At 44.2% G+C, this 20,098-nt stretch overlaps 2 protein-coding genes and 1 long non-coding RNA gene across 3 annotated transcripts; all 3 read right to left on the reverse strand.

Moving 5' to 3' along the window:
• Positions 1–6,150: 6,150 nt before the first annotated feature.
• On the reverse strand, positions 6,151–7,038 carry LOC136492914 (uncharacterized). Its single transcript, XR_010768234.1, has 3 exons — positions 6,799–7,038; positions 6,349–6,425; positions 6,151–6,277 (listed from the first exon to the last, which is right to left on the reverse strand). It is a non-coding gene; the product is annotated as an uncharacterized lncRNA (long non-coding RNA).
• A 2,930-nt stretch (positions 7,039–9,968) lies between these two features.
• Positions 9,969–14,779, reverse strand: LOC136493043 (probable L-ascorbate peroxidase 7, chloroplastic). Its single transcript, XM_066489072.1, has 12 exons — positions 14,501–14,779; positions 14,149–14,265; positions 12,734–12,854; positions 12,544–12,644; positions 12,370–12,457; positions 11,838–11,905; positions 11,662–11,748; positions 11,139–11,213; positions 10,982–11,059; positions 10,792–10,896; positions 10,545–10,617; positions 9,969–10,418 (listed from the first exon to the last, which is right to left on the reverse strand). The coding sequence occupies exons 1-11, from the start codon at positions 14,669–14,671 to the stop codon at positions 10,597–10,599; spliced, it is 1,032 nt and encodes a 343-aa protein (XP_066345169.1). The 5' UTR covers positions 14,672–14,779; the 3' UTR covers positions 9,969–10,418; positions 10,545–10,596.
• Positions 14,780–15,124: 345 nt separating this feature from the next.
• Positions 15,125–16,282, reverse strand: LOC136491890 (leucine-rich repeat extensin-like protein 1; the record flags this gene model as incomplete). Its single annotated transcript, XM_066488096.1, has 1 exon — positions 15,125–16,282. A coding segment is annotated over one exon (1,158 nt), but the record flags the coding sequence as incomplete, so codon positions are not given.
• Positions 16,283–20,098: the final 3,816 nt, after the last annotated feature.

Raw genomic sequence — 20,098 nt, forward strand, 5'->3', positions numbered from 1 at the left:
CTATTAAGCCATCCCCATGCCTTGCTTTATCATCTAAATCTCCAAAATCCACAAAGTTAAATACATAGAGCGGCAGGCTGGCGGACAACTCAGGAGGGATTTCTTCAATAATGGTCCACGGCGTGAAAAATATGGTGTACATGCTGGGTATAGCTCTGAACTTCCGTGCTTGCTTGCTGACTTGGAAATTTCTTATATAATAGGAATGGCCTTCAGATATGGATCTAGAAAACTTGTCAAGGTTTTTCTGCCCAATGCAGGCTATGACCCCTAGGCCCTGTAGAATAATATAGAGAGTAAAGGTAACAAGGATAGATATATCTCAAAAACAAATTAGATATGCTAACTGGTGCACCTCTTCATCAACGAGAATGAGTTCCATTGAGCTAAATTCCTTCCCCTTGGAAGTGCCAGAAAACTACCATATCCTTGCGGCTCTAACCTTGACACGCCAATTGTACTTCGTTGGGTTAATCTCCGACAACATGTTATAGGCCATCTATCATTTAATCATTAGCAAAGGAATCATTAGACCGAGTACGACCTTTAGTAAGACGCAAGTTGTAAGCATACACCATTTAAATAGGCATTAACATGCGGAACAGAGGCTAACGATTGGCGCCATGGACCGATAGTTACCACAGGGCCTGAAGCACCTCCTTGTATACAATGTTCTGGGTGACGGTGCAATCTGAACATGTATCATCATCAATTAGGACCTTAAGACCTTTCCTAGATGTTACGCGTGATATAGCAACATACAGTTGCCCATGGCTAAAAACTGGTCGTGGCAAATAGAGGCCAACATTCTGCAAGGTTTGTCCTTGGCTCTTGTTTATGGTCATTGCATAACATAGACGAATTGGAAATTGCCGCCTACTAAGTACAAAGGGCCATTTGGTACTTGATACATGCAAGGCAATACGAGGAAGGATAACTTTTTCAGCAGCGTGTGATCCTATAATTATCTGAGCCTCCACAACTCGATCACCCAATTGCATTATTATAAGACGTGTACCATTACAGAGGCCTACACTTTGATTTAGATTGCGTAGAAGCATCACAGGCGAACCAATCTTAAGTGCAAGCTTATGAGGAGGAATGCCTTTGAACTGCAGCGAATTAAGAAACTCAACTGGATAAAGCAAGTCTAAATTACCATGTTCCTTTGAAGACTCAACCAATGCATCTAAGCTAAGGTATACCTTTTCATGGCCTGGGATTAAAGAGAGGACACATCCATTAATTTCATCGATAGTGTCATTTTTTGGAGAGATAATAGCTCTTTCCCTTAAGTAGGCTAGATCCGAGTATAATGTGGCTAAGTTTGAGTATGTAGATCTTATTATATCATCAATGGCTGACTCTAACCTTGGGATTAAAACATCATGTGGTATTTCTACTAACTCGGAGTCTCCATCGTCACTATGCACAGTTCCTTGTGCAGTACCATCTCCAATACTTAACACCTAGTCATTAAATTCTTTCACTTGCTCTATAGGTAACCCACTGTCTGCCATGGCAAGCAGGCGCATGTTCACTGTAAGTCTTAGTATCTTAATGTGCTTCCAGATGTGGAGGAGTTAGTTATGGATGCATCTATGGTTTCTGATCTACTCCCACCCTCGACAACAGGTAATACTTGGCGAAAATCTCCACCAAGTAGCACCGTTTTTCCACCAAAGAGCTTATGAAAATTGGAAGAGTCCAGTTTACCAAGAATGTCACGCATGCTGCGATCTAGTGACTCAAAATAGTGTCTATGGGTCATTGGGGCCTCATCCCATATTATCAAAGAGCATTGGACTATTAAATCTGCTAGGAATGAGCCCCTTCTAATCTCACAAACAGATGACTCATCAATGACTATAGGAATTTTAAACCAGGAATGTGCAGTACAGTCCTCCAGGGAGCAAGAGTGCAGCAACCCCTGAAGAGGCTACTGCAAGAACAATAAGTTTTTCAGACCGTAACCGTGAAATGATTGCATTCCAAAGAAATGTTTTTCTAGTGCCACCATAGCCATAAACAAAAAAAAACATTGGCCAGACTTTTCATAAACCGATTGTACAACAACATCATATATATGTTTTTGCTCAAAATTTAATCGATTCACAAGGCTGTCATGGATACGCATAAGACTGATAGGATCATAAGCCAATTCCTCTGATAGCAACCTATTTTTCACCTTGTTACAAAGGCTAAGATCAGGTTTCGGAAAATCACAGTCGGTCATCGATGCACCATTCTTACTAAATAAATTATCAAGCTCTACTAAAACATGGTTTTTAATATGCTGTTCTAGAACCATATAGAATGGTAGTTGCAGCATCCTCTTGATTTTATGATGTATATCATCAGTGAAATAAGTATAGAACTCAGAGAACAAGGAGGACGCGTCGCAAACTAAGCAAAAAAGTACTATAGTAACTAAGAAGCTGGCGCATTTGAGCGGCTGATCCCCAGACAAATGCTTCTCTAAGAGCCTCATGCCACTCATTGTCATCTCCAAGAAGGCCAAGCGCGGCATCTTTAAATGTTGGGTACATAACACCAGCGATAGTTTGAAGATTCTCATAGGATGTAGCACCTTTGGCAACATTCAAGAGCATACGTAGGTAGTACAGCTCACCACAGCTAGGGTTTATATATATAGCCCTCCCTAATTTTCTTGGATCCTTTGCGGGGATACCAAGCTCTATCCTTTTTATCCTAAACCCACCTAGTAGGGAATTCTATATACGTTAGTTCTCGGGCAGATGGGTACACCCTATTAGCACAAAACCACTCAGTCAATGTTGTTTTTAGGGAACGAGGGTCATCTACAATATCAACTAAGGGGCGGTTAGCCTGGTACACAAGGTTGTTCATGAAAGGCAGGTGCACAGATAACCTCTCTACTGAGGGTGTCCTATAATGTATATCAAACTCGAACATACGCCAGACAGCTTCATGAGAGGATAAATAACGACAATCAATATACTCCCTAACTTCATCAATTTCGTCATCCTTTTTCTGAGTATCTACCTATGGCTGAGTGGTGCCATCATTACCTACAGGGTGCTGTTGAGAGGGGCCAGCATGAGTGTCATTATCAAAGCTCTCAATTACAGCTCTAGCACGATCTAGACCCTTCGTGACATACTTAAACAAATATTTGATTAGATGTGTCTTGTTGCACCATTCAACATTTATGTGGGCTCTAAATCTCTTTAACAAAGACAAGTTGTAAGGAACAACCCATCCACTAGTCAAGTCTAACCCCGTACTGCTCAACATAACTACCAGATTCAGGACGCCTATACTGCACGAACCCATCCTCACCAACAATTGTGCTTTGCTGGTAAGCTTTAGGGAAAAATTTTGATCACTTATTGTTCTTCATGCATGGACATTTTTTGTTAAGCTCCCCACAAGGACCATGCACCATGAATTCGTCGACAAGGCAATAACCCAAAGGGTCTAAAACTCTATCTGGTATATCAAGCAGTAATTATTGAATCAATAAACGAAGGCCGTGGGTCTCTCAAGTTACCTCAAGCCAAAGCAAAATATGAACATGAGGTAGACCACGCTTCTGGAACTCAATAGTGTAGAGCACTAAAACAGAAAGCAACAGTAAGAATATATGGCATCAAAAGATAGGATCCCTGTGAGCGCAATGAATACTATAGTCGAATAAATCATATAGCATGCATTATTTGGTTACGACATGCTTTTATGGTAAAATAACATAGGCGAGGAGACAGGAATACTGAAAGATCATGTATCCAGGCAATGGGGGGGCCATTTGGTACAACTCCTTAGGCAGCTCCCGGAGCCATTTTTGCTCTCCTTCAACCAAACGGTGGCAAGGCAAATGGCTTTACGCTCGGAGTCATGGAATATCCGCTGAGAGAAGAGGAGAGAGAGGGTGGGAGCTGAAAAAATGTAGCTTCCATCGGCTCCGCCTGCTCCCGTGGGCCCAGCGCACGGCAACGGGCGGATTTGCCCTCGCTGGGGCATCTGGGCGTCGCTAAGCCCGAGGCCACCGGGGTCGCCGAGGGGCGAGCTGTCGGGGGTGAGAGCTGCAGTGCCAGGCGTGGGGCTACCGGGGTCACTGCCGTGGTCGCGCTCGGAAGCCGCTAGTTGCAGGGCCACTGTGCGGGGCTGCTAGGGTCGCTGCCGTGCTCGCGCTCAGAAGCCGCTAGTTGCAGGGCCACCGCACGGACCCGCCGGGCGCGGACCACCGAGTCGCCAAGGCCGTTAGGCGTGGGGATGCAGATGCAGCGGCCGTCAGGCGTCGGTGGTTGAAGGAGATGCGAATAGGGTAAGCTCTGGCGTCGGGCGTGCAATTCACCTAGCAGATAAGGTCGGACTGGCCCATCGCTTGGTTCTTTATTACCGGAAGTGACATTAGCAGGAATGCTTTCATGTACACTTAGAGGATTGAATAACCTTCTAGCCTAAAAACACTAGCTGCCCTATCCTGAAAGTCTGTTCACTGATAGCTACTTGCAACACATAGCTGCAGGCCTACAATAGCACGCAGGACCGTAGGCCACAGTACTCGTTGCAGGATGCATCGAGAAAAGGGATGGCAGGTCTGGCAACCATGAGTGCTGCCTGCTACTTTTATCGAGGATGGTGGTGCCTCCTAGTCTCAGCATGGATGCCCATGCCCTCCACACGAAAAAGCTAGTAGGAGAGCATCAACCTGGCATCTGATGGCCTACTTTCTGCGTGCATGTTGCTAGCCAGTCTGATGCACCCATGCATTCTTGGAGCATGCAACTACTACCTACTTTTTTAGCATGCATACTCTAGATTTGACCAAGAGCTAGTTACAAATTAGCATGAGAAATGCTAGTAGGTACCGAGTATGCTAAAAAATAGCAGTCGTACCTGCTCGTGATTTTCCAACGTAAGTACCCTTCTTCAGCACCGAAACAAGCTCCTAAACCTTCAATTTAAAAACCCAACTAATCATATCAGGTCTAGCGTTAGCTTTCTAGCCTGGTATAAATGCAAGGGAGTCGTCTATTTCTTGCCACTTGGGATTACAAGTAAAGGTGATAAACAAGTTTGGAGGCCCATAGAACCTACAAATAGCCATTGCGTCCTGGTAGTTTTGTACCATGTATCTTTTGCTCCCAGTAAAGCTAGCAGGCAATATAATTTTCTTACCAACATTGTTTCCGTCAAAATCACCCTTGTGTAGTGCGTCATGAATACCCTTGTAAATCTCCGACCTTAGGTTCTTATTGTTTTTAATAATAAATCGAAGCCTATTCTCCTCTACTGAAGCAAATGCATCGACTATATACTGCTGGAATAATCGGTCGCCTGCATAACAATGTAGTGGCCTCACAGCTATGTTGTTGTAAACGGAAAGCATAATACTCGAGCATGGTAACCTCACCCCTAGATTAACCCGCAAGGTCCCCGTGTGGCTATACTTGATCCCTAGTTTGAAGCCCTCCTCACCATATGGGAAAAGAACTGGGTACTGCAAAGCCATGTAATTATAATGAAGGTTACTAATCCTTCTAAGCCCACCGCCTCTATCCTGAATTATTATATCAGGACTCTTCTCCTCCGAAAAGTCACCAACTATCAAAGCAGCTATCTCGAATCATGTTGGTGCATTGTACTGAGGTGCAACTTTCGATCTATCGTGCAATAGCCTGAGACGCAATTGGCGGCAACTATTGTTTTGGACCAATAGGTCCCTAGCTGCCCTAAAGGATTTCACCAGCTCATTTGCTGCATCAAACATCCTCACTAAGCCCACGACAATTCTTCTATCAATTTCATTCTCACCCTCACAGTCCTTATCCCTATCAAAAATTGATATTCGATTTTCAACCTCATTATCAGTGTCATAAATATAAAGTTGTGCATATACAGGAGACTTACCCTCATCTGGTAGTAAAGATCCAATTCGATGGTGGACCTGTCCATTAATTTTAAAGACATACGGGCCAGGACCCTTGTTTATATCCATGTCAATTTTAGCACCAAGTGAAGTGAAAGCAAACATGGAGTTGTATGAACATATAGATTTGATGAAGTATTTAGAGAAAGTATCACCATTTGGGTTCAACAAACCAGCTAGAAATGGAGGGGGGATCTTTTAGAAGAGGCAAGCTCACCTTACCTCCCCTACAACAGAGATGAAAACGTACATGGTCTCCTTCACCTCGATATGTTCTTTTCACACGCTCTTGGTACCAAAACTACGCACCGCAGTACTGACACTTGTGCGCAGGAGGCCCGTAGTATGATATCTCGTCGTCTGCATCCACCACCAAGGAAAATATGATTTTTCTGCTTGCAATATATAGACACACACATGCAAACAAGTACCTTCTTTCCTTGACCTTGCTTTTAGCCTCTGACACTGCTGCCCTCCCTCTGCTGCCCTCTTACTGGAACCTGTAACCCTACTTACAGCAATGTTAGATAATTAGTTGGTCATCCCAGAGAATCTACCCTAGCTAGTACCCCAATATAATATAGGGGTCCATGGCTTGCCAAGAGCGCACCAATATCTTCGGATTATAAACATACTCCCCTCCGTCCCTAAATATCTAGTCGTTTTCGCTTTCCGAGAAATAACTTTGACTAAATATATATTAAAAATATTAATATTTATCGTACATAATTAGTATCATTGAAAAGATCTTTGAATCTAGTTTTTTAACAAATTTATTTGGAGATACTAATGTTGCACGCATTTTCTCCAAATCAAGTCAAACTTACGGCACGTACACCAACGGCGATAGTTATTTAGGGACGGAGGAAGTACTTCAATACCTACCTTCTTTCTTCGCTCTTATTATAGATCTTCGGCGCTCCTGCCTCTCCCGTATAGTTCTCCCAGTAGATGGTGTAACAACTCCTACAACATTGATAGCAAATTTGCTGCTTATACACAATAAGCAAATATATAATGCAACCACAAGAGAGCGCAACTGGCTAGGAGGAGGAGCCTTCTCTCCGAACCTTCTTCCTTGTATTGCTAGCAGGCGCCCCCTCCATGAAACATTATTGGTGGATCACCTATAGGGAGCATAAAATCATCTCCATAGACAAAGGTACCAAACTCAAAAGTGACAAGAAGCATGCACAGACGACATATTTTCTTGTTGAACCGATTCCCAAGGAAAAGGTCTAGCACGATTTAAAGGCCGGCAGATTTTGTGCCTGTAAATTTGCAATGTTTCTTGACCTGAGGTGGCCACAAAATTAAATGTATGGAAGCTGTGTGGTACTACTTTTTTTAATATGCTTCATAGGACCATCAGTTTCAGTATATCTAACTTGATATTCTGGCACCAAATGTCTCCTAGTTCAACTTTCACTGCCCTACACGAGTGTCTCGAGTAGGCAGTACTTGAAGAACATAACAAAGGCAAAGACAGATGACGGGGTGCCGTGGAGCAGCAGGAAGGTCATGATTATATAGGCAAGAGGAGAATCTCGGAACGCACTATCGGTAAGAACACGACGAATAAGAAATAGACATGACCTAGGTTCACATGGGCACATAATGCATGGTTAATTTGATCTACTGCGAACAGTGGAAAAATTAAATCCATGTACTAAACTGGTAAGAACGATATAGTAATCAAATTCAACCCATGCATTAGTCTGGTAATAACAAAGAAATCAACTTTTCAAAATATCGAAGGTACTAATTGGCGCTAATGACCCATGGAACAAGTAATACAGTAGCAACAAAGCACAAATGATGCACTAGTACGATGGTGACATTTCATGGCATGCATGCCGTCTGATGCCCTTTTGTCTTCTTTGTGTGGAAGTGGATGATGGTGACATTTCATGCATCCTATAGTAAGACACTCATCTGGACGTTCCATGCACCTGGAGACAAGTGAGCTTGTGGCCAAGAATTATCGAGGAAAAAAAACTTGTGGCCATGAAAAGGTACTACAGCTCTGTCCGCCAGGTTAGGACTAGGAGACCTATGTGATCGATTAAATTGGGAAAAAATTTGAACTATAGACAGTCCATTTAATCTGGGACAGGAGAGAGTACATGCATAGTTAGGTAGAAGGGACAACAAGTTCAAACATGCATAATTACATAGGAAGGGACAAAAGGTTGGCACACTATGTGCTGTTGTGCTAGCATAGATATTCGGCATGAAGGGTCAATATCATATACATGCATAGTCAGGACAGAAAGGACAACAAGTTTGGCATGAGCATGTTGTTGTGCTAGGATATATACTCTTTCGAACAAAGAAGACAAAAGGGCATTCTGCAATGGTACTTGCTAGAAGTGTGCGAGAACTCTAGTTGATTGCCTTGAAAAATAGCAAAATTACTCCAGGATAAGTAATTAGGCAATGAATATATCAACATCAGTTCCCAGTAGATGCCACATGAACCGCAAGAGAAATAGAGGATTTGTGAATGCACAGATGAAATAAGATAAATGTGCAGGAAAGCCTTGCAAATAGATGGACTTAGACGCAAGCAACATTCAGACATAATTGTTACTGATAAAGTGTAAATTAATCACTACTCAGAGTCCAAGTGCCAAACTTAAGGAGTATCTTGATGTTATAAATTTGTCACAGTGCTATTACCTACATTTCCTGTAAAGATAGCATTCTAGCCCTTCATTGGCATGGTCATCATTGCCTTATAGTACAACCCGTTGCAAAAGCAAGAGAGTGGTACTTGCTGGATTCTTTGAGTGTGCTATCACAGTGTCGATGAAAGCAATCTATCGATGTTGTGAGAAGCCAGAAACTCTGCTATTTTTTAGATTGATTTATATCTAAAATATCTAATTATCTAAGGGTATGTGCTAAGTAGCATTTGCATTGTTGAACCTGCTGCATCAGAAGGGATGTGTGTATGAAATGTCACCATCAGACTCTCTCACCACATAGTAATGCATGAGAGAGTGATTTAACAAAAGAGGCCGATAGTTGTTACTGTGTAGTTAGAGTGATCAATAGTTGCTAGCTCCTATGATGCATGCATGCTATCTGGCTGCATGCATATGTTTGAGACCACCGGCAGCATGCGTGGAGAATCTAGGTTGTAGCATAATACCAGATTTTTCTATCCTTGTGCTTTCTCCATGTGTAGAGCAAGTATATAATAAAAGGTTCAGCCAACGACATGCATGTTACGAAACCTGTTCTCCCTTCAGTCCAATCATGAGAAGACAAAAACTCATAGTGAAAAATAGGAACGAGACGATATGAGCCATAAAAACAATATCGGACGGGACTAACAGAGCAGGCTATCTTGGCCACGCTCAGAGGCCGCGGAGACGGCGCAGGCCTCATACTTCTAATGTCCTGTTGTCAAAAAAGAAACATCTATGTTCGAGATGTCTCGCTAGGCAGCTGTCCTAAGACGGTCTCTAAGGAATCCATATGGAGATCCAAACCCAAAATGGATAGCAAGAGACTCAAAATCAACCTCTAACAGAGTACCTATACGGAAGACCTTTTTTGGGATTGCCTGAGAGACACAACCCAAATATAGGCATCATTTCTTCTGAAAACCCATTTGCAGAAATGATTCTCTTTTAGGTCTGGTTGTTAAAAAGATGCCAAATAGATATTAAACCTTTTGTCTGTAACGCTATCTAAAAAACGAATGAATCTTATATTTTAAGTGTTGTTGTTCAAGATAGCCTAACGATGTCTCGTTGTCCAGCCAGCCCTGTTCTCTCCTAAAGTGGTGGGCGCCCACCAGCCAGACGGTCCAAACGAGCGATACAAAAATTACAAATCCAGGTCGCGGCACGAGTTGGTGGACCGGGGGTCCATGGCCAAGTGGCCCATCTACTGCTTTAAAGATTCCCCCTCTACCTGTGACGACAAATCCGGGAGCATGGCCAGATGAAAAATTACGCCTGGCTATGGTGCTAATAGCAGAAAATTGACGGCAGCGCAGAGCGTCATGTGAATGAAAGGGATAATATAAAACCAAATCTGATACCACAATCTTATCCCAGGTTCTCACAATGGCTCTGAAATTTATGTAGTGTCACTGTGTCAGTTCTTTTATTTGCAAGCTCGGTTCAAAAATCTAGTTAAATTGGAAGACTCCATCGGCCTGTTCACTTGTTGGTTTCAGCCAGCGGCCTGTTCGCTGGTTGGTTTCTAGGCTGATAAGCCCGGCGGGTGCTGGTTTGTTATGAGAGAAAAATACTGTTAGCTAGGCTGATAAGCTCTGGTTGAAACCAACAAGTGAATAGGCTGCAGGGCTTATCAGCCGAGCCAACAAGTGTTTTCCTCTCACAACAAACCAGCACCAGCCGAGCTTATCAGCCCATAAGACAACCAGCGAACAGGCCGCATATAGCATCATGAAAAGCCAGGGACCAGTCCATCTTGTATGATGATATGAGAAGAGCAATGAATTGTACGTTTCCTCTTGATCCTGCAAGGGGCAGTAGTGGGGTGATTTATCTTTATAGAAATAGAAAGCTAAACTTATTTCGCTATTTTGTCAAGCCCCATATGGAACTGAAGTGAGTTTAGAGATGGAAGCAGGAGGAATATACACCTTTTCAAGGACAGCGTTTTCCTGTTTTGCGGACTGTGGCTCTGGTGCTGCACTAATCATCCAAAGAGAATCCCTGCATAATCAATATTAAAAAGGACGACAAGGTTGGCCCAACTTGTTTGAGGAAAAGAAAATCAACAATGGTTTTGAGCAGCTAGTCTCCTACCCGGAACCAATTAAATTGCCATTTTAATGAAGAGCAAAGTGTGCTTGTAGGAAAACTGAGGACAAAAATGTGAACACTAACCTGCGGCGGTTGGAACTTCGCACCCAGATTGCTCAGTTTAGCATGAGCCTCGGCGTAGTCTCTGAAGAGGGCGTCTTGGTCCTCTGCATATTTCTCCGCATAGACCTGGTTGTGTTGTAGATTCTCATACAGTAAGCTCAACGATTAATTTCATAGGATACCAACATCATACAGTTGATCATCAGATCACCTTGAACTTTGGGTCCTCAAACAAAGCAGCATCTGTAGGTAGGACCAGAAGATCCTGATCTCGTTTCTCTTTGATATCCTGAAGTGTTGCTACCAGATTAGAGATGATGAACACGGATCGATTTTTCAGCATGTAATATGTGGCAAAAGGCACATACCTTGAAGTAACTGTTATCAAATCTCAGCCACTCAACTGTCCATGATTGCCCACCAGGTGCACCTGGACCATTTTTCTGTAAAGAGTAACAAGACATGGTAGATGAACTCACAAGATTAACAAGACAAGCCCAATTTATTCACATACACAATGCAGCACATTTGACTTTAATGTTCCAAGGTAACATCAATGGTCTGGAGAGGATTTATCTATAAGTCCAGTGAGCGAATTAAGAAGACGAAGAGACAATACATGATGCACAGAGCTTAGCCAGTTAGCCGGTACATAAAGATTGCACAAAAGCATCCCAGAAAGGTTAAAGACAATTCTTGGAGCTGTGCGGGCGCAATGTACCAAAGCATTAAGAAATTGCAATGTTCCTCTTATTGCAAAAATATAAATGCAATGCAATCCTTGATCAAGACACACTGGATGGAACAAATCATGCTCAAAACAGACTTCCTGCAGAAAAGAATAACTGATGTTCCTGCTTTGCACCTCACATAAAGAAGATAAGAACATACAGTATATTTTGTTTCTGGTTTCCCCCAGCCACTCCGTTCAGGCCTGGACCTTCCAAGTGTATGTGCTCCAGACAAGGCAACAATTTCCTACAAACACATGATTAGAATTCCAAACAGCTCAACAAAGTCAATTAGACACACATGTTGAAATGGGTTAAGTGTCGTGATCTGCACACCTTGTCATCAAGGCCCATTCTGTAGAATACCTCCCTCAAGTGGTCAGCAGGTGAACTTGGGCCAGCATCTGTGAAACACAAGATAAAGAAAAACTTAAGAGTTGGTAGGCATCAGATTCGTGGAACTGGCTTATATGCTGGTGCAGCTATTCCCCTCTACATAACAACAGTTTTTCGATATCAATGTGGCAGTGGAGGTATTCCCATGATTTCTGAAAATGTGAAATACGCTTAGTTGATATTCCCAGCAGATAAGAAAAATATCCAAGAGGAGCGCCTATTTGGATGATCCCTCTGTGATCATTCCAATGTGGCAACTTTTGCGCAGTTATGGTTCATTTCTTTCTGCTATTACAAACTCATGTAATTTCGTTGCTTGATAGTAATGAAATTCGGCTTTGCCGTTGTGGAAAAAAAAAAGAAAAGAAAAATATCTAAGTATATCTTTGGTATCTGAATTCTTCCCTGCAAACTAACAAAGGGCATTGGTACTGGATGAAGAACACTGCAAAGCCCATGGAGATCTACTAACCAGGAAGCTTCCCCTCAGGTGGGCACTGCTCAGATCCTGTAACATCAACTCGTCCGTATTTCATTGGAATCTTTGGGCCACCAGCTTCCTGGAGTGAAATTGACTCATATTTAACATGGTAGCATATGATTAAAAATAACATAGCCTGATGCTTCAATGAGGGAAAGGTCAGACCTCAATTGCTGTAGCACTTGCCAACTGAAATAAATCTGCATAAGTGATACTCGGGTACTTGTCCTTAATTGGTTGGATAAGCTTTAGAGCATTTATCAGACCTTATAAATTCCAATCAGAGGTTGCAGTTACTAATAGTACACATTAGAAGAATAAATCAATGATACTGAGAGAAGTTGAGTAACAGTACCAGCATTGGCTCCATGTTTCAACTCAACATCAAATCTTAAGCTTCCATTAGCTCCGCCTCGTTGTGGCCACTCCTCAATATTCTTGTCATACGTACCAGCATCATGCCATCCTAGACGGACCTTCATCCAATCAAACACGTAAAAATAAGTCATCTTGCATACAGAAAATGAAGCCCAAAGGTAACCTGACTCCATACATATGTCTCAGAAAATACCAGACAATAGACCACCAAAAATTGCATTGCATTTGATAGCTGGAAATCAAAATACGCAGAAATTCATTCAACAGAGCTTAGACCATCTCCAGGAGTTCTGTAAAACAACTCCTTATTTTAATATTTTAGCAAAAAGGAAAAAAGTGTCCTCCAACAATTTGGTAAAATAGCTCTTAAAAATAAAAAGTTGCCAAATATTCTCTCCAACTCGTAAGTTTCCACAGTCGAGAGGAATTCCATATCCACTCCCCACCCAGCTTTTTTCTCAGGAGATCGGAGTAAATTGGACGCATGCGTAAATTAAGAAATAAAGGATAAAGGATTCCAGATGAGAAAGCAGTATCTTCAATCTCTAAAACTTAAGACAAAAAGTCCTATGAATGCAAATGTAAAATGATTACAAATGCAGCATAACTAATGAATAGACTCTGACATAATCCTGAAACGTGCATTGGATAATGCCCTCCATCAACATAGTACCGTTAGTCATTACTACATCGTTAAGTTTGAACTGGGCAACTGGCCAATTCCCTTTGAATTACTTAATATCATCCTATGAGCAATCAAACTTCCCTAACATACCACTCACTCTTTTGATATTCAAACTGGTAATTATATCTCACACACTCCATGCTATTTCACAACAAACAAACCACTCATGTTGAATCTTAGTTGCTTGCCTACATGGGCTACAAAAGGGCCAGCTCGAGCATACACTCACTGGTGTCAAATGAAACCACTGAATTTGTTGCGAGTACTAATTAAATCTCTAGGCATAATTAGGGAAAACATTTATAAGCGAGCAATAACCCATGGTCTAGTAGGAGTGGCCCTAGTAACATTTTTTTTCTCGATCCACCCCTGCTCAACAGTGACTACTGGATTACATGGTAACAGGCACAAAACGAGCACCCTGCTCAGTGCTCTGCTCACAAACCATATGCTGCAGAGGCGTATATGAACGGACATCACTAACAAAGTTATTAAAAGTGATCACTACCACTATGTTCGCCAACAGTGATCTTAGGCTTCTCAGCATAGTAAGATCGTAATTTAAAGCCTCGCATCTTCTATTGTAGCAGTGTGGTTGTAAGCTCGCAAAGGCTTTAGTCAAATCCTAAATCACCATCATGAATTCATAATTGATGAAGTTTATGAATAAAGTAATTTAAACGCACGACAAGGGTCACCGTACGCACCAGGATGGGGTGGCAATGAGTCGTCCTGAGAAGCTCCCTGATGTCCTCGCGCGCGGCCTTCACCTGAGCCACGTCAGACGCCGCCGCCACAGCCGCGCACCTCACTGCCCTCGCCTTCTGCATCATGTACCATACCCTAGGGTCCGTCAGTCATAGAGATAGGTAGAAATTTTCTATGTAAAAAAAATAAAAAAAGGAAATTTTCACCGAATTGCATAAGATTTTTTTTTTTTTTTTTGCTGTGCATACTCAGAGGTAAAAATCAAGATCCGTCACTGGCGGTCACACGCGTAAACACGAGTCAACAGCCGATGTGCTGCTGCACCATTTCGATCTCGGGGTCAGGGTGGACCTGCGGGAGCGGAGACGGCGCGGCGCGGAGGCCGACGCGCGCGCGAGCTGAAGTCGCCGGCGAGGGCGGGAAGAAGGCGCGGCTGGCCCGCGCCGCGCGGCGCGCGGACGGGGTGGCGGCGGCGGCCGAGGCGCGGAGGGTGGCAGCGGATGCGGCGAGGCGCTCGGCCATGGCGGGTTTGGTTGGTGTTGGTGGGAGCAGCGCGGCGGCCCTTGGAGAGAGAGGAGGGGTTGGCGGGCTGCGGCCTGCGGCTGCTTGCGAGACATGTGGTTGATTGACTTGATTCCACCACGGCGCCTCGCCTGGGTTTCGAGGGGTTTTGGTGTTGAGAAAATTCCTTCATTGCTATTGAAAATTATAACAATTGTCATTTAAAATTATATGTTTCCTTCATTGTCATCGAATTTAGATTTTTCGTTCCCTCGTTGCCACTGCTGTTAGAGAGGAGTCACGGCGTGACTTCGCTCCCGCGGGAGTGGGAGTAGTAGACGATGGCGGTGGGTTCCCTGCGATTCTGCCTCTGGGAGTCGACGACACCGGCGTGGGCGGCTGGCTGCCGCTCCCGCGGCCGCGGTCGCCGCGTGCGTGGCCACCGCCCGGCGTCGGGGTGTAGCCCGGGGCTTCCTAGCATTGCGCCTTGCTGCAGTCGAACGGGTGTGCCGCGGCGGCCGCGCACTGCAACGGCGGGCGCTGGGCCGGCGCGCCGGGGATGCAGTTCCAAGCGTCGTCGGCGGTGGCCTTGGCGCAGGGCGGGCGCGAAGTGAAGAAGTTGTCGGTGTAGGTGAAGTTCCTGAGGCTGGCGAGCGCGCAGACTCCCGCCGGCATGGCGCCCTCGAGACGGTTGCGGGCGACGTCGAGCTCCTCAACAACAGCCATGTTAGCGATGCTGGCGGGGAGCTGTCCCTGCAGGTGGTTGACGCTGACGTCAAAGACGGTGAGCTTCCGGAGCAGGCCGACCTGCAGCGGGATGCATCCCGTGAGCTCGTCGGCGATGAGCACGATCTCGTTGAGCGTGTCGGCCATCCGTCCGATGCTGGGCGGGATGCACCCGGCGAGGCGGTTGTGCGCGAGCACGACGACGGAGGCCGGGGAGTTCCCGAGGTTGGCCGGGATCGGGTTGCGGAGGCGGTTGGAGTTCAGGAAGATGGCGTCGAGCGGGCGGTCGAAGAGCGCCAGCGGGATGCTGCCCTCGAAGTCGTTGAAGCGAAGGTCCAGGTACCGCAGCGCCGGCAGCGACAGCACCACCTCCGAGAACCCGCCCACGAAGCGATTGTTGCTGAGGTCGAGCTCGTGGAGGAGGTGGAGGTGCGCGAACGTGCGCGGGACGACGCCGCAGAAGCGGTTGGAGTTGATGTGGAACAGCGCCATGTCCGGGACGCCCAGCAGCAGCGACGCGGGAAGGTACCCCGCGATGTCGGCGTGGTTGAGATCGATCCCGGCGACCACGATGTCGTGGGAGGTGCTGCCGGGAAGGGGCGCGCAGAAGACGCTGTTGTAGGCGCAGACGTTGGGCCCCACCCAGTTGGCGGTGACGTTGGAAGGGTCGGAGAAGATGGCGGTGCGCTTCCACGCCTGCAGCGCGGCGTAGGACGCCCGGAGGCGAGGGTTCGGGAACGCCCACGACGGCGACGCGTCGAAGCGAGACGCGAGCGAGGACGCGTACGACTCAGACACGGCCCCCTCCTGCTGCGCCGCCGAGGGGCAGACGAGCAGCAGCAGCAGCGCGAAGGCGCGGTGCGATCCGGCCGGAGGAGAGGAAGGGAATGCGAGCCGGACGGCGGGTCAGTCTTGTGATCTAGAGAGAGAGAGAGGGGAGAGGGAAACGTGGAGCAGGCAGTGGCATTCAGAGCAGGCACATGGGGCTAGGACGGGCGCGTGTGTGTGTGACTGACGAAGACAAGCGCAGCGTAGGCTCGTCACACAGAGTCACATGGGGGCCAACTGCACAGCAAGCTCAGTTCAGCTCATCTCGTTGATTAGTCATCACTCATCACTTCATTAGTGTGTGTGTGTGCGCGCTGTGTCTCTTTGCGCCTGCGCCTGCGCGCTTCGTCACGGTCACAGAGGAAGGGAGAGAAGTCACGCTGTGACTACTCTGTGACAGCAGTGGCAACGAGGGAACAGAAAATCTAAATTCGATGGCAACGAAAGAAACATGTAATTTTGAATGGCAACGAAGGGATTGTTATAGTTTTCGATGGCAACAAAGGAATTTTCTCTTTGGTGTTTGGTGCGCGAAGCGTGCTCCGCTCCTGCTCTCGCCTCTCGGCTTGTCGGGCTGTCGGGCCTGTGCGGCCTGCGGCGTGGGCTACTGGGGTTGGTTCGTTGATGGTTGGTGCTCGTTTTTTTTCTTTTTCTTTTTTTTTGGTGTGTTGACAAGATGGTCGCTAGTCAAGGTGTGTTTAGTTGGAAAGATGAAATTTCTTAGGTATCACGTTGAATGTGTCGAAAGAATGTTGGGAGGAATTTTTTGATACTAATAAAAAAATAAATTATAGAACTCATCAGGAAACTGCGAGACGAATCTAATGATACTAATTAAGCGGTCATTAGCACACGTGGGTCACTGTAGCACTTAAGGCTTTTTTATAGACTAATTAGGCTTAAAAGATTCGTCTCGCGATTTTGCCGAGAACTGTGCAATTAGTTTTTTTTCGTCTATATTTAGTACTTTATGTATGTGTCTAAACATGCTCATTTATTGTATCTGGTAAAAAAAATTTGAAAACTAAACAGGGTCTCAGTTTATACGCGGCGGCCAATGAACGCCGCGCGCGTTTGGGGACTCCGGCGGAGACGCGGTGTTTGGTGGTGGCTGGTCACGCGTCGGCGTGCGGGGGCAGGTGGCTCAGTGGCTGTGTGGTTTTCTGCTGGCCGCAGCTGATCTGTTGGGCGACTTGGGGTTTTCAGTCTGTAGGTTTATATAGGTTTATAGGCTGATAAACCTAGCTGACGTTGATTTATCGTGAGAAAAAAAAATTATTAGCTGTCTGATAAGTAACCAACGAGCGAACTGTAGCCAACTAGCCGTGTCACGCTGTTGACCATTTATTATTTTTTGCTACTGTATACTATTAGAACAAGACCAATAATAAAGTCAACTCAGTTTGACTATAACTCAAGTTACCAAATTACAAGAGTTAAGTTATACGATAAGTGTCTTCTATTTGTCTTAAAAAAATCTCTCTCCTATTCTTCCTCACAACACTTGCTATTTGGATCCACTAATGCATATGCTTTCGTGCCTAAATACTTACATAGGAGCCAAGCTCTCATATTTCTCCTCCCTTCTTTTCTTCACGTCAGCATTAGCTCGGCTATAAGCCTATTATTGTATTATGAAAAAAATAATGAAGTGACTGTGCTACAGACTACAGTGTCAGGTCACTGGATGCACAAACGCGCCAGCCAGTTAGCATTTCAGCTTCGCAATTTGTTCAGAGAATTGCAAAGACATTAGTAACAGAATTTGTGGTGAGCTGTTTCAGTTCCATCGAGTTTGTGCCTGTTTAGTTCCCAAAATTTTATAAAATTTTTTAAAATTTCTTGTCACATCGAATCTTTAGACGCATGCATGAAGTATTAAATATAAATAAAAAATAAAACTAATTACACAGTTTAGACGAAATTCACGAGACGAATCTTTTAAGCCTAATTAGACTATGATTGAACACTAATTGTCAAATAACAACGAAAGTGCTACAGTACTATTTCTCAAAAAAAAATCGCCAACTAAACAAGACCTTTATTTAATTAAGAAGATGCATCCTATGCGGGGGCCACTTTGTAGTTAATAAAGCATAGTAAAAATCTTGACAAAAATTCAAACATATTTTTATACGTATTGAGATATGTGACATGTTGTGTAAGGCCTTCCACAGTGAGGAAGTGATGCCAAACAAACTAGACCCCACATGCAAAAAAAAAAAAACCAGCATCACTGAGGTCGTGTTTAGATCCAAAAATTTTTAGGTTTTGGCTACTGTAGTATTTTTGTTTGTATTTGGCAATTGGTGTCTAATTATGGACTAATTAGGTTTAAAAGTTTCGTCTCGCGATTTCTTACCCAACTATGCAATTAATTTTTTTTTCATCTATATTTAGTATTCCATGCATATGTCGTAAGATTCGATGTAATGGGTACTGCTTAAAAAATTTTAGAAAATAAACAGGCCCTCAAGTATGCTGCAGTGCGACGTTTTGATTTCAGGAGCCAGTAAACCAATAGAAAACAATAAAATAGTCTGAAGTGAAGTGCAGAGGCCATCTACCGTCTCTCTCACACATGCGCATGGCTCAATAGGAAACAAAATACTTGTTTAATGAATGGGTACCGTCGCTTCAACATGCATCGCTGCGGAATCTTTCATTTCAGGCATCAGTGTTGGCATCGTCTCGCGGTGTGCACAGTGGTGCCTCAAGTGGAAAGAGACAAATTTAGCTTCACTCCAGAAACACACTGCGGAAGGCCTAACGCAATGTCACGAAGAAATAAAGTGAACTCTTGTGTTTATTGTTCCATGTATTTTGCTGCAACCAAGCTAAATGTTGTTTTGCCATGGAAAAGAAACGGGATAGAGTACCTAACTCCTAAGTGTTGTTGGTTTGGCTCTGACATCCGTAGATTTCCCTTGAGAGAAAACAAACACACTATTATGATTTCTTGTTATCGTGTGCTTATTTGGTTGAGCTGTGACTTTGGAAAAATATTGTGAGTTGTGGGCTGTGAAAAAACTGTTATATGTTATGGGCCGTGAGAAAGCTAAAAGCTGTTTGGTTCAACAGCCGCGGCTTTTTGGAAAAGCTGCTACCAGTGGATTCCACCAAGAGGTCTAACATCGTAGTCGAGGTTACGTCTTATTTTCAATAATTCTTATATATTTTACATTTGTTATTGATATAGCATACAAAGTAGTTTGAGATTATACTAATGCATATCTCTATACATATGCGTAGCGACCAGCAATCTCCCCTGGAAACCTAAGAACAAAATCAGAGATAAGTAGTAGAGGATAACTTATGAAGTTGTTACGAAGATGATATACTCATTATGTTGTAATAATACCAAGTGACAATATAGATATCGTATGGAATATATTATACTTATGTTTCATGTTTATGTTAATGAGGGTGGGATTGATTCGAATTGACTTGAGAGCAAATTAGAATATCTATTAATATATGACGCTTTGTATATCTGTCTTGGGAAATTTAGAATCTACGACAAATTATGATGGTCGTGACGACATAAATTAAATGGAAAATAATTGTTTGCTAGATGTTTAGTCCAATTTGATGGTAGTTGTATGTCATAAAGGAATTCTACATGTACGTATAGATATTCAACTAGTGTCATCTAACATATACTTATCAGAAACAACGTTGTGGCCGCTGTCTTTCCCATGACAAGGGTCGTCAAGATCCCATATTACTGATCTCCATGGCCGTTGATCATGCCGTGTAACAACCCACCGTGCTCCATCTTCGTGAATCCAAGCACTGCCACATGGTTAGTTGTGGTTGCACCAGGACAATGCGATCTAATTTTTGCCGCAGGTCCAAGCTAGCAAGTGCATTTTTTTTTTTACCAACGAGAGT

This window comes from Miscanthus floridulus, chromosome 11, assembly GCF_019320115.1.
Source record: "Miscanthus floridulus cultivar M001 chromosome 11, ASM1932011v1, whole genome shotgun sequence".
Classification (NCBI taxonomy): domain Eukaryota; kingdom Viridiplantae; phylum Streptophyta; class Magnoliopsida; order Poales; family Poaceae; genus Miscanthus; species Miscanthus floridulus.

Excerpts from the sequence above, each read along its gene's own strand:
- LOC136493043 (XM_066489072.1), bottom strand. The coding sequence starts at position 14,671 with ATGGCCGAGCGCCTCGCCGCATCCGCTGCCACCCTCCGCGCCTCGGCC. Across the intron at positions 12,645-12,733 it reads GAAACATGGAGCCAATGCTG|GTCTGATAAATGCTCTAAAG; the intron begins GTACTGTTACTC and ends GGAATTTATAAG. Across the intron at positions 10,618-10,791 it reads CGAAGTTCCAACCGCCGCAG|GGATTCTCTTTGGATGATTA; the intron begins GTTAGTGTTCAC and ends TTGATTATGCAG.